This window comes from Maniola jurtina, chromosome 20, assembly GCF_905333055.1.
Source record: "Maniola jurtina chromosome 20, ilManJurt1.1, whole genome shotgun sequence".
Classification (NCBI taxonomy): domain Eukaryota; kingdom Metazoa; phylum Arthropoda; class Insecta; order Lepidoptera; family Nymphalidae; genus Maniola; species Maniola jurtina.
The window spans coordinates 3,356,352-3,370,750 of NC_060048.1; the positions used below are offsets into that span (position 1 = coordinate 3,356,352).

The following is a 14,399-nucleotide window of genomic DNA, read 5'->3' on the forward strand; positions in this document are numbered from 1 at the left end:
TTAACATTTCTTTTCTTTATTGGAAAAAGGATGCTCTCAATGCACGCAGTATATACGCAGTTCCTTTCGTGTTCTTGGGCTCTGGTCTGTGTGAAAAATTGGTCTTCGTTGCTCTCCGAGTCGGTCTATTTGAACGAACCCTATAATCCTCCAATTGCACTTCATTTCAGACGATACAATAGATCGATAAATCGCCTAAATGGGCAAAATTAACGGTCTTTTCGCGTGAAATGCAACGTATCTTCACTCTTAGACGTAAATTTGGCCTTGATTCTTTAACAAGGTCTGGCAATTACGGGGCGTCGGCCCATCAACCCGCGCGGGTGGTACAAGTGTAAATTCGTTAGCGCTCAGAGCGCGAGCGTGTTGTGTGTGGCGAGGCCGGAGCGCGCGGGGCGCGCCAGCAGCGCGCGCAGGGCGGCGGCGGCCGCCTTGAGCGCGCGCACGAGCCGCTAGAAATCCCGTCCGCGCGCGCGCGTGCCTCCGCTCGGCTTTGGTACGCGCCGCGTGCGCATCTCGCGGTCCACCTGCAACGAGCGACGCGGAGGTACAAAACTATATCATTATTATAGGGCGTGTTGTAAATGAGACTCGAACTGATCACTGGTAAATTAGACTTTTATCTAATTATATATTAGGCTAGGTTAGGTAATAGACATGACTTGACAACAACGTGTTTAGGCGTCGGAAGGAAGTGACATTGACATAGTATGCATGTATAGTGACATGCAATAGTAATACCACTTTTATAAGTAGCATCAGCAAAATTCATTTGCGCAGAAAAGGGCAAACTAACGCCAACTAAAACTTTACAACACCTCTTTCAATAAAATTTTGAAAATTCCACTGTATAATATACTGATGTAAAGCTCACACTTTCATGCCATACTGTGCGTCGAGTCAACGTAAAGTCTGTGTGATGTGCGAAAACAAGGGTTCCTTTTTACAATTTCGGTATGGAACCCTGACAACATACCTCCAGCTCCTCGAGGCGCTGTGTGAGCGACAGCTTCTGCTGCACGGCGAGGCGCAGCAGCTGGTTGAGCGTCTTCTTCTCCTCCTCCGCGCTAGACAGGGCTTGCGTGAGCTCGTCCACTTGCGTCACGTACTCCTCGCAACGCGCCGCGAACATTGCGCGCAGACCTAGGTGCAACATATTCAGTTAACTATGGGCAACTCATTTAAAAAAAAAAAATGAATCAAGGAAAGAATCGAGGTTCACATTTACACTAACTATAAAATCGTCAATTGTATTGAGATGATCTACTATTTTCGTTTTGTCATATCTAAACTTTGAACATCTTTTCAGTAAAATCGTCAAAGCTGTCGGCATGGCCTTAAAAACTTCAAAAAGAGGCACTAATCATGAACAGATCTATGCTTTATCTTTCAAAAATGTATCAGCAATATAGTATTAGATCAAATCTGCCAGGCTGCTGGCTTAGACACCTGCCCGGCTAGCATGGGCAGTAGATAAAAATTATATCCCCAATTATACCCACTGATTTCTATGACATCATAATAAAATTATACTTGGACTACCCGATAGGATAACACTTCTTTGGAAATCGATCGTCTCGTATTGGACTTGGCGAGCGCAACTTCTACGGTATTTCTAGTCTACTAGTAATTCCTTACGCGGATTAATGGATATGTATGGTGTAAAGGCGAAAATGTATTTTCTCATAAACCTCACCATAATCTGGCGGCCTCCCCCTCCGGCCCTAACTTCAATCTAGGTCGCTTAGTCAAGACAGATTATGCGTGATCAAAAATTAAAATTACAATACTCACTGGAGAATGTAGCAGCATCCTCCTTAAGCAGCCGCAGTTCGTTACGCAGCTTGAGCATGGTTTCCGTGACGATCTTCTTCTCAGTCTCGTACTTGGACTTAAGGTTGGCGAGCGCAACCTCTGCGGTGTTCTTGTTGGACTTGAGCACAGTACGTAGGGTCGCGATCTGTTCCCGCTTCGTGGACAGAAGGGATTTCAGTTTGATCACTTGCTCTTGAAGTTCGGCCAACTCCGCGCCGCGTTCTTCCGCCTCCATTACTGGAATAGAAGTCGAGGTTTACATATTAAAGTGGTAGTTATATTGCCATTTTTAGGGTTCCGTACCTCAAAAGGAAAAACGGAACCCTTATAGGATCACTTTGTTGTCTGTCTGTCGGTCTGTCTATCTGTCGGTATGTCTGTCCGTCCATCGCGGCCGTGTCTGTCAAGCAAACCTATAGGGTACTTCCCGTTGAACTAAAACCATGAAATTTGGTAGATAGGTATACTTATAGCATAAGTAAAGGAATAAATCCGAAAACCGTGAATTTGTGGTTATATCATTAAACAAGTGTCAATTAAAAATTTATAACACGCCTGACAAGTGAAGGTTACAGTAATTAGAAAAGAGCTGATAACTTTTAAACGGCTGAACCGATTTTCTTGGACTATTCCGCTCCTACGATCCAAAGTATTTGAGTTTTCCAAAACATCATTTTCAAATAAATAATTATGTATTTAAGCAACGTCCATCTTGACAGCTTGATATTTGTCGATTGACATAATATTATGAACCTAACGATTATCTAACCTTTTTTTCTACAAGAAAACTAGAAAAGAGCTGATAACTTTCAAAAGGCTGAACCAATTTTTTTGGATTATAGCTAAGAACACTCTCGATCAAGCCACCTTTCAAACAAAAAAAGTAAATTAAAATCGGTTCATTCGTTTAGGCGCTACGATGTCACAGACAGATACACAGATACACACATCAAACGTATAACACCCCTCTTTTTGGTTCGGGGGTTAAAAAGTAAGATAACTATACCAAGTGGGGTATCATATGAAAGGGCTTTACCTGTACATTCTAAAACAGATTTTTATTTATTTTTATGCATAATAGTTTTATCGTGCAAATTGTCGGAAAAATACCCGAGTAGGTATACCCTCGGTGCGCGAGTCTGACTCGCACTTTTTTTTCCAACGGATATTGTGAAAAGGATAGCATTAGAATGCTGTTAGTGCGACGAACTTCCTGGTTCTTCTCTGTACTATTATAATGAGCTTGAATAATGAGAATAATTTAATAGTGATATGAGGATTTATAAGGGCCCTTCGCCTTTTGTCACTGTTGTTGCGTCTCGTCAGTAATGTTGCGTTAGTCGCGTTGCGTCAGTCGCGTTGAATAAACTTTTTGGTCGCGTCGCAAACCTTTTTTTTCAAAGAATTTAGAATCAATGGTCTTTTTTGATAGCAATCCGTCACACAAGAAAAAGTCAGGAAGTCATAATAAACAAATGAGTTACGTTGTAATCTAAATATCTAGAATAAGTAATATTATCTACTTATAATCTACTGATTTATTCGACTGTACTATCATTGACTACCAATACCATACATATTATTTACCAATACATAGACATATACCACTAACTACGAGAAACAAGAACTTTTACCAAGCTTTTCACATGATATTGCAACATAAGTATTCCCGCCATTAGACTTGCTCTTAAAGACTCTCTAAAATTAAACGTATTCTTTGAATTCCTCTTATTATGAAACGTATTATTAAATTTCTTGAAATAAACGCTCTTTCCGTTGTACGCAGCATGCTTCCATATTAAATTCAGGTTAATATCGCAACATAAGGTACTTGACTTTCTGGCCTTTGAAGAATTTCTTAAAACGCTGTCATATGTTAAAGACTTGGAAATGAAAGTAATCGAAGTTTTTTTATCAATTGATGGAGGTTTTTCGACAAAGTTTGTATCTCGGAAAGGAAATTTCTCATTGTTGTCAACATAAGAATTCATTTTGGACAAATTCTCGAAATAATCCGTAATTTCCTTAACCGTTCGTCTGGTGCATATTATGTTTTCATCATCATTACTATGAACTATTCTTTTTAGGCCTTTTAACTGTTCGGTTAAGTTTCGGAACCTTTGTTTGGTGTCCAATATTTTTTTATTTAAATTGTTTTCTTTGGTTGGCTCAATCGATGTAGGTATACATCTATGCTTTAAATTGGAAATGGGCAGCATAGCTTCTGGAAGCAAAAAACATATTTTTGGGTCACTGAATCAATCCTACTAAATAAGTATAAAAACTTTGTCGAGTGGCAAGAAAACTTTAGTATGAACTTTTCGTATTTAGCTGTTCGTAAAGTTTTCCTAACCAGGTTGGTCTCAACGCCTTTCATTAAATTTATTTTTTATTATTTATTTACATACAGACTAAATTATTAGAATCCCGTCAAACTGTATAACAGGCATAGCGCGCCGCTTGCTCCGCCGCGCGTAGGTCATCCAACATGCCCACCGCTCGTCTATACTGTGAGCTTTGCCTATATGACGTCACCAATGTGTGCAACTTTATGCTTTCTCCTAACCAAATGGGGCATGGAAAATTTTGTATCAAGTACAGGATAACTTTGGTATAGAACCGCCTGTGTGCCTGGTGCACTTCGACCGCCCGTTGTGCTAGATCCTTTTTTCCACGCACATGCAAACTGTGGAACCAACTACCATCGGCGGTGTTTCCACTACATTACTACGTGTACAAGGGGCGGATCAACAAATTCCTGAAATTCCAGAAATGCATCGGCGGTACTTCTGGCGCTGCAAATATTCATGGGCGGCGGTAATCACTTAACATCAGGTGACACACCTGCTCACTTGCTCGCTATTTTATTATTTAAAAAAACAGGTTTAGCTGCAAACTTTGCATAGGAGCTGTTAGTGAAGTTGCCCTTACCCGGTTGGTGTCGGTGCCTGGAGTCGAGCGCGGTGTCGAGCGCCGCGCGCAAGTGTGTGAGCTGGTCGAGCAGCGTGTCGGCATAGCGCGCCACTTGTCCCGCCGCACGTAGGCCTTCCAACTCTCCCGCCGCAAGCGCCAGGGCTTCTTCGTCCACGCCGCGACCTTCGCCTCCTGGACCTGGTATAAAATTAAAGGGTTTAAAAAAATTTAGTTACAGTATCCCGTAGGGATAGCTTAGTGGTTAAGACGTCTGCCTCCTTTTGGGAGGTCGGTGGTAATGTGCGTTTTAAGCAATGAAATATCACTTGCTTTAACGGTGAAGGAAAACATCGTGACGAAACCTGCATGCGTGAGAGTTCTCCATAACGTTCTCAAAGGTGTGAAGTCTGCCAATTCGCCTTTGTCTAAACTCTTCTCATTCTGGGAGGAATGATTTCTTAGTAGTATGCCGGCGATGGGCCGAAAATCCGACTTTCTTACTGGTTCTTATTCAAACGTCATTCCAAACCAGTGGTAAATTATTTTGACGATTCAAAAGCACATTGTAAAAGTTTATTTGAATAAAAATATATTCTCTTCCATTTGAATAATGAGCAATACTCACCGTCCGTCTGTCCAGCATGCTCGAGCAGCAGCCGCTCGGGCTGCGTGCCGTTGACCGCGCACACGTGGTGATACACTCCGGCCAACGTCTCCGCGGCCGACACCAGCGCCGGCGCCGCCGACGACAGCGCCCTGCCCGCGCCTACGAAGATTACACAAGTTTACATAGCGCGTTTAGTTCCACAGGCAACAAAGTTTGGTTACTTTTGCTGCCATACATGTCTGTAGACAAAAAGCGAAACTCATACGAATGACTCTACAGCCATCACACGCTGCGAAGAAGTAATTTACAATGCTAGATGTCGCCACAGGGTCTTCATCTCTCACAACACGTCTTCAATCGCGCTAACGAAGCTTTCTCTACGGAGCACTATATGTCGCTGAGCTGCGCAAGTTGCGCCCGTACGCCCGACGGACCCATCTTTAGGGAGCGCGTTTAGCTCGCGTAATACGGCCAATAGTAACATGAGCTCACCACCGGATACTTGCCACTATGTTAACCCGCCGTTGTAGTATAGCAGACTCTACGAAGAATGTCACTACTGAGTTTTTTTTTTACTCTTTATTGAAAAGATTAGTCACTAAGTGACTATGTCGCTTTATTATTTACAATCATCATAACTTACCCTCGAATCTTAAAAATACTACTGAGTTCATACCTCCAGCGAGCGTGCGCAGTATCTCCGCATCGACCTGCAACGCAGCGCAGCGCAGCTCCGCGTCCGCAACTCGGTCGCTGAGCTGCGCAAGTTGCGCACGTTGCAGCGCAGCGGGCGAGCCGTCGGCCGGGAGCGCGTCCAGTTCGCGCAAGGCGGCCAACAGAGCGGTAAGTTCGCCACCGGACACTCGCCACCATGTCAGCCATTTTGCCGCGCGAGCTGCCACGCCACCCTCCGCTTTGTCGTCCTCCTGCAAATACATATCACATTACAAACACCGGCAAGGTTTTCGAGACATGAGCGAAAGCAGAGAGTAAGTAGTTAATACAAGAGAATTTACTATGTAAAGAAGCGACACTCACGCCCTCCGCAAATTTGGCGTCGCCCGCACCGTAATGACACGGTTATAACTGTGTAGTGATAAATTTACCCTCTAATATGATGATTGAGTTAGGTTTGACAAATATTTGCTAAAGTCTCTGTGCCATCATCAATTAATTATTCATCATTCACGATTAAAGTAATTGAATATGCAGATGAAGTTCATCTCGTCTAACCTAACCCTAAGGGGTCCAGGTTGAATGGATGGAAAATTTCCAGAAACGTTACCAGCGGTGCGCAGTCGCCATGCAGCGCGTGTAAGGCCGACACGCGGGAGCACACTCTGGTGAGGCCGGCGCGGAGAACGCTCGCCGCAGAGCTCTCGCTCTCTGCCGTACTCTGCGCCAGCCGGAGGGAAGAGGACAGCTGCGACTGCAACATACGACAACAGTGGATATACGAACAAATTATTTATATGACTAATTTTTAGATAAACGTTGCTATTTTAATTAATTTAAAGGTATTGTAAATTGTACGAGTAAGTAGATTATAGAACCCTAAGCCAAGATTGCATTTCGGCGTCTAAGGCTGATTTAATAGAGTACTTTGACTTTGCTAATATGTCAATGCTATTATGAATAAGTGGTAGCTGCGGGATCTGCCGCGGCGGACACTGCTATACGTTGCCATATGTTTCGTCTTTGTACGTGTGACGCTTCCGGCCGCCGTTTTACGAGCGAACTCTCTGTAATCAGAAATGCAACGTGCAACGCCCCGCAACTTTCTGAAAGAACCCTAAGGATGCGGGTAAACGACGCGAAAAATTTCGTGCAGCAGCTGTGCGTTAGCCCTAGGCGGTCCACTCCCAGCTGGCCTGCTATGTCCTTTCCTCTAGACCTGGCTACACGCCAAGTGAAGACAAGTGGATGGTAGGATACTCACGTTCTCGTTGTGGGCCTGCTCGAGCTGCTTCTCGAGGCGACTGATCTCGTGCAGGTGCACCTCGGAGAACAGGTCCGCGTGGTGGTCGGCGCCCAGCTCGCCCGCGCCCGACGCGCCCGCCTCGCCCTCCGACTCCGTCCCCTCCTCGGGCATACCTGAGGCACAAACATAGGTTAAATTCTTTATTAGAGTCATTTAGTCCTTGAAAACTAGGGACAAAACTCTTCCTTCACTTGGTGACCTACGGTAAATTGGTTTGCAACACTGTGGTCTCGTAAACTTCAACGCTGTTAGATGGAAATTATTGTACTTACCACGTATACTGTTGGTACCACATACCAAGCTGATAATTTTAAACTCTGTTTTTATGCAGACATATATCAAATGCGTTCTTGGCAGCCATCTTGCCCTCACTCTCCACTCGCAGCGTTTTCAGCGCTTCGCCAAGTTGTTCAGCTACGCTGGTAGTTCCATGTGATACTTACCTCGTATGCTATATGCCAAGTTGGTAATGTTGAACTGTGCTTCTCTGCTAATATGCGCGTCAAGTTCCTTTTTGGCGGCGAACTTGGCTTCTCTTTCCGCTTGCAGCGCTTCCAGCGCTTCAGCGAGCTGTCGTTCAGCGATGCGGCGCAGCGCTGCTGTTTCGTCAGCGGCCGCGCGCGCATTTTCTGCTTCTTCTCTAAGTTGACGAACTTCATGTTTAAGACCCTCAAATTCAACCTGAAGAAAATGATGAAGGCGACGATTATTTTTGACTAAAGTAATGAAAAAGTCCCTACTGAATCCCACAGTCACGAGTACCTACTTAAACTCAAATTTATTAGTCGTCCCAAAAGAAATAGGTAAAGTTGTCTTTGAAAAACATCTTTAAGATCTAATAGTTCTGAACTTTTACTAAACTATTATTTTTAAATTTATTCTACCGCTAAGTGTAAGTGATTTCAATCAGTACTAATAATGGCACATAAATACAATTGTAAGATGTGCATTTTCAAAGAATTATTTGAACATTTATCGTACAATAATCCAGTAATTTAAAAACATACCTGTGACGACCTTAGTGCGGAGACCTGCTTCTGCAATGATATATTCTCGTCTTCCAAATCCCCTATATCCAGCAAGAGTCGTTGCTCCCTTTGCCTCGCTTCTCTCAACTCGGCTCGAAGGGCGGCTCGCTCCGACTCCCGTGTCGCCTTGTCAGCTCCTAGTTCTGAACTCTCTGCTAATAGTCGATCCCGTTCGCTTATCACACGCTCTAGCTCGTGCCGTAACTGTGCAAGAGAAAGTGACCTTTAGAAAAAAAATACATTGTCATGGTTCCGTACCGAAAGGATGGCAGCGGGGCCCTATTACTAAGCCTCCGCTGTCCGACCGTCTGTCTAACTGTAAGCGGGCTGTATCTCATAAACCGTGATAGATAGAGACTCAGAGAGTTGAAATTTTCTCAGAGTGTGTAATATCAAAATGGCCGCCATGCAAATTGGAAACATCCGTTTGCCAGCCCGTCTCGCACTTGACCGTTTTTTTAACACAACTAAGCAAATACAAGCACATTAAATAAAAAAACAAGTACTGTATGTATATTTGACAAAATATACTCTATACTTATTTCTCTTTTATCAAATCAAAAATTCATCAAAAATAGTATCTTTTAACAAAGGCGAATATTATGGAGCTCGAATGCCGCGCGCATTTTAGTGGCTGCTAAACAAAATATGTCAGCAATTCGCGTTGCTAACATGTAATAGGAATTCCTGGCATATTTTAGATTTTCAAACAATCAAAATCGATAGCGTGACGATTTAGATACGTCTTTCAAACTTCGAAATAGAAATGATGGATATCGTCACTGTAGCAGTCAATCTACAGCGATTAACATCATATTCGTAAAAAAAAGTGAATTCAGAAACATTTTCGACGATGAAATTATTTTTGATGAAATTATCTCGGTCAGTATGTGTACGTTCTAATTTGTACCTACGAAGCTAAACTAACATCTGCTGTAGGCATATAGTCCATATAGTAATAGATATAGAAGGACGGAACAGGCGGGTCATTCATTTACGAGTCAGCTAAGGCCTAAAGCAGACCAAAGACTGTAATCGATTTCACAGAAATTGGTAATAAATACTATTATTTATTATATACATAAGAGTGTAAATGTAAATTAGCGGTGACAGCCTAGTGGTTAAGACCTCTGTCTTCTTTTCGGGTTCGATCCCAGGCACGTACCTCTAACTTTTCGGAGCTATTTGCGTAATAAGGCTCATCAGACATTATTCCAACATATTGTACCTACATTTTATTGAATAAATCATTCATTCATTCATTCATTTATTCATAAGAATTTAAATATCACTTGCTATAGCGGTGAAGGAAAACGGTGAGGAAACCTGCATGCCTGAGAGTTCTCCGTAATGTTCTCAAAAGTGTGTGAACTTTGCCAATCCGCACTTGGCCAGCTCATTATTCAGGAGAAAATAGCCGGCAGAGTCCACCTGGCCGAAGAAAGAGCATCGTGGCTTAAGAATTTACGCCAATGGCACGGAAAGAGTACCTGATCTCTTTTCCGCACAGCAGCGTCCAAGGTGCAGATAGCCCTAATGGTTGCCAACCTTCGGTAGGAAACGGCACTTCAAGAAGAAGAAGACTTGGCCAGCGGGGAGGACTATAGTCAAATCCTTCTCATTCTAAGAGGAGACCAATGCACAGCAGTGAACCGGCGATGGGTTGAAGATGTTATATATACATACACAGCCGCTTTCATTCAGTGCTAGACATTGAGTAGGCCGACACGGTGAATTAGTAGGCCGACAACTAAAATTAGATAGATAGAAGACTTTATTGCACACAAAAACACATGTAAAGGAACAAAACACAGAAAGAAGAGAACAGAAAAAACAATTGTGTGCAAAGGCGGCCTTATTGCTTAGAGCAGTCTCTACCAGACAACCTTTGCTGAAAGGAGAAGCTAGTGTTGGATAGTAACAAAGAATTTCGAAATGACATATACTTATACCTATATTAATTGGTGACTAACTAAAATCGTAGGTTTGTTTAGACCTAAACGAGGTTCGCTAGCACTTAGTTGATTGGTGTCTGAAACAGACCCTAGGTGTGGCGCTGACGGTGCCATGCCGTGGCGGGCGGCAGACGATTTATGTCGCTCTAATTGAGACCTATAAATAATACGTCTATATAGGCGTAGGAAAGAGGAACAGGCGACCCTATACGTTTTTTATTTTTGTTCCATTACAAGTTAGCCCTGGGACTAACTGGAAGGGGTATGACAGTTTTTGTCACATCCATACCCCTTATCGGTTCCTATCCTACACGGCATCGTACCGGATCGCCATACAGATTTGTATTGTCTTTTGGCAGTTTATAGCGAACTAGCCGATGCCCGCGACTTCGCCCGCGTGGATTAAGGTTTTTCGAAATCCCGTGGGAACTCTTTGATTTTCCGGGATAAAAAGTAGCCTATGTGCTAATCCAGGATATTATCTATCTTCATTCCAAATTTCAGCCAAATCCGTCCAGTAGTTTTTGCGTGAAGGAGTAACAAACACACACACACACACACACACACACATACAAACTTTCGCCTTTATAATATTAATAGCGAATATAGCGAATATAGCGAATAAGGCTTGGGGTTCCTTGTATAATAACGCCTAGCTGCTATCCAACATTTGAATAGTTACGTGTTACGAAAAACGAGTCTAATTCTTGCAGTTCATATTAATATAAACTAGACTTAAAAAATACGCAACAGTCATAATTAATTTCAAGAGGGAGCGGTTTAAAAATCGTGTCAATGGACGTAAAAGAGTAGTAGGCTCGTGTTGCGCGCTCGTTATAAGCATCATTTCGAAAATTAGGTCGAAATGTTTCCAATCTAAAAATCACGAATGGGAGAGGCATTTGGGAGAATATAATACGTACCTATTACATTTTATTCTGTGAACGTTGTTAAATCCGAATATTCTTTCATCATAACTACCTATTTCAAAAACGAAAATTGGCATTAGGGGATAGCGGGAACAAAATTAACTTTTGTTCTTACGGGACATTTATGGGAGCACTATATAATGCTCGCGACTTCGTCCGTGTGGATTTAGGTGTTTAAAAATCCCGTGGGAATTCTGTGGTTTTCCGGGATAAAAAGTATAACCTACATCCGTCCCCGGGATCTGTGTTTCCAACCAATTACAATCCGGGTATCTTTTAAAACAAGATAGAGCCGAGGCATCTTTTAGGTAAACGTGTCCCGTCTTGGGCCACATCAACACTTTCCATCAGACGTGATTGTGGTCAAGCGTTTGCATGTGAATAATAAAAGGTAATGATCAAAAATAGTGTGTGACACTCAAGGCCAAATTTGCTTCGCTCTGAATTCAATATGTACTTAACCTAACGCCCGCGCCTCCGAGAAACAAAATATCTCTTTTTAGCCCTTTGTAACACAAATAACTGTTACAGTAGCTTTTGCCCGCATGATTTAATTTATAGTGTAGGCATAGCACTCAGAAATAATAGCATCTATCAGAAAAAGAATTTGCAGAATCATCATTAGTTCCGGAGATTACCCCCTACTCACACACTAGAAAGACTATAACCATTTTTCAAAGCGAAGCTTCTTAAGAGACGTTTGGAATGAGGCCTTATTAAATGACAAAAAAATATGGTCAAGTGCGAGTCGGACTCACGCACAAAGGATTTCGTACAAGAAATATCTAAAGGCGCATTTTCACTAGGCGACATGTCGCAGATACTTGTCGCTCGACATTCACGTAGTTGTCTCTGTAAAAGTTGTGGGACAATGTCCCGCGACATATGACTCGTTCTCATTGGCCAGTCGTGATCAGTATGTCGCCCGAGGAAGTAGTGCTGTTCAGTGCAGTGGAACACAAAGCGACACACGTTCTCACCACTCAAAACCTGTCCGGCAATTGTCGAGGGACACGAAGGTCGCGCGCGTCGACGCTCGCAGACCATCGACTAGCGACAAGTTGCGCGACACGTAAATATCCCAAGCGATGTCGGACGACGTCGGGCGACATGGCGCGGGACACGTGAATTTCGTGTCGAGCGACAGAGTCGCGCAACAAATGTCCCCTAGTGAAAATGCGGCTTAACACTTTTAACTTTTTTTTTTTAATTTTCATAGCGGCCATTTTAAATTTGTAAAGAGAAATAGAAAAGCTTTTTAGTTTTTATGCATATTTTTAAGATTTTCTAAAAGAGACTGATAACCACGTTGGGTTATGAGTACTATAATTGATATATTCTATATCTATGTATTGATAGTATTCAGCAGTTTTAGATCTCCAGGCACAAGAACAAAAAAGTTTCTCAAATTGGACAAAAAGTCCACTTTTCTTGGCAGACGCCGAGTGCTGAAGAAATATTCGAGTATAACATCGTTACGCTACAAAAAGCTAGATTCGTGGAGCGATAAAATCTCAAAATGTATAAAAAGTCGGAATAATGCTCGGCAAGCATTGTTATCTTCGTCCGCCTGACTCACTCTCTCCTAGCTTAGATCGATAAGGTTTCAGTTTTGTAAGAAATGCATTTTCTTCGCGAAATCCAATAAAATATTTTGCGATGGAATAATTCAGAGGATTTTTTCGCGAATAAAGCTCTATTTTTAGGGTTCCGTACGTCAAATAGATAAACGGAGCCCTTATAAGATCACTTTGTTGTCTGTCTGTCTGTCCGTCTGTCGTGTCTGTCAAGAAAACCTATAAAAGCGTACTTCCCGTTGGCCTAGAATCATGAAATTTGGCAGGTAGGTACCTAGGTAGGTCACAGCACAAGTAAAGGAAAAACCGTGAATTGGTAGTTACATCACAAAAAAAGTTGTTTCAATTTTCAAAGTAAGATAACTATACCAAATGGGGTATCATATTGTGAAAGGGCTTTACCTGTACATTTTAAAACAGATTTTTATTTATTTTTATGCATAATAGTCTTTGATTTATCGTGCAAAATGTCGGAAAAAATACCCGAGTACGGAACCCTCAGTGCGCGAGTCAGACTCGCACTTGGCGGTTTTTTTGATTTGTAGACTAGCGCCGTGTAAGTAGCGCTGTGTAAGTGCCTATTAACTCTTAGTAAGCGACTTAGTAAAGTATAAAATATGTCATAGGTCAAGTAACTAAACATATTGCCCGGAAATTATACTGATGACTGGACAAAATGATTAATAATGTTCGAATTTGGCCGTTGAATGATTGAATTAAAGCTCAAGTCGACAAAAATAATACCTACCTTAAGACTATTTGGAGAAGTAAATGAAGCAAAGAATTATTCAAATGGATGCGGCGATTGTTTATTCAACAGCCACAAAAACGATTCCGGAGCCCAAATATTTTATTCAAACTCTACATCTGAATTCAAAATTGAGAAGGCGGTAAATGATGTGATCTTACTACCTAACCATATTAAAAAATCTTTAACGGAAGTGTGTTTGTGATTCAGTCGAAGTAATATGAAATTCAAGAGTGTATCTGTCTATAACCTTTTCACGATCCATGCGTTTAACCGATTTTGATCTTTGCCAAACACCAAAATCATTTATACGCAAGGATTTTTTTTGGTTAGATTGGAAACTATCTCTGTAGTCTGTACTAACTGTTCTGAGCTAGTGTTTTTTTAAATTATCGATCTAAGAAAGTTTATAAGTTAAGTATTACATAGTATAAAATTATTGAAGCATTAATTAAATTACATGAAAACTAACTGTTTTCAGGATTATAAACACACCTATTTAACATATAAATGGCTAAAACTCAGGTGAATTTCTGTAGGAGCCACGAGAACGTAGACTACCAATACAAAATCTAAATCTACGCGGAGGAAATTGTGGGGAAAAAGCAAGTGAGCTTATATTTCAGCTAGCCAAGCTAGGGGTCTGTTGGCACCTCCAGCCCGCTGGACCGATGACCTGAAGAAGGTAGCGGGGAGCGGGTGGACGAGGAAGGCGGAGGACCGTCTTTGGTGGCGCGCTCTTGGAAAGGCCAATGTCGCCAGCAGTGGACGCTTACAGGCTGATGGATTGGATTGGATTGGAAGCTAGGGGTACAAGCTAGTGGTATGGTACTAGAATATGCAGTG

General features: G+C 42.2%; 1 protein-coding gene across 3 annotated transcripts in view; it reads right to left on the bottom strand.

Annotated features, from left to right (window-relative positions):
* LOC123875707 (protein bicaudal D) overlaps nt 1-14,399 on the bottom strand; it is a 23,714-nt gene continuing 9,315 nt past the window's right edge. For 2 of the 3 annotated variants that reach the window (XM_045921699.1, XM_045921701.1), the window contains 9 exons: nt 8,324-8,548; nt 7,760-7,997; nt 7,275-7,429; nt 6,621-6,764; nt 6,012-6,261; nt 5,354-5,494; nt 4,747-4,926; nt 3,450-4,039; nt 1,979-2,052 (listed from right to left, as the gene is read on the bottom strand). In XM_045921699.1, the coding sequence (XP_045777655.1) occupies nt 2,050-2,052; nt 3,450-4,039; nt 4,747-4,926; nt 5,354-5,494; nt 6,012-6,261; nt 6,621-6,764; nt 7,275-7,429; nt 7,760-7,997; nt 8,324-8,548 (1,926 nt within the window). In that variant the 3' untranslated portion in view covers nt 1,979-2,049. Of the gene's footprint in view, nt 528-976; nt 1,144-1,794; nt 2,053-3,449; nt 4,040-4,746; nt 4,927-5,353; nt 5,495-6,011; nt 6,262-6,620; nt 6,765-7,274; nt 7,430-7,759; nt 7,998-8,323; nt 8,549-14,399 lie in introns of those variants that run through there. The other variant, XM_045921700.1, reaches the window with a different exon arrangement.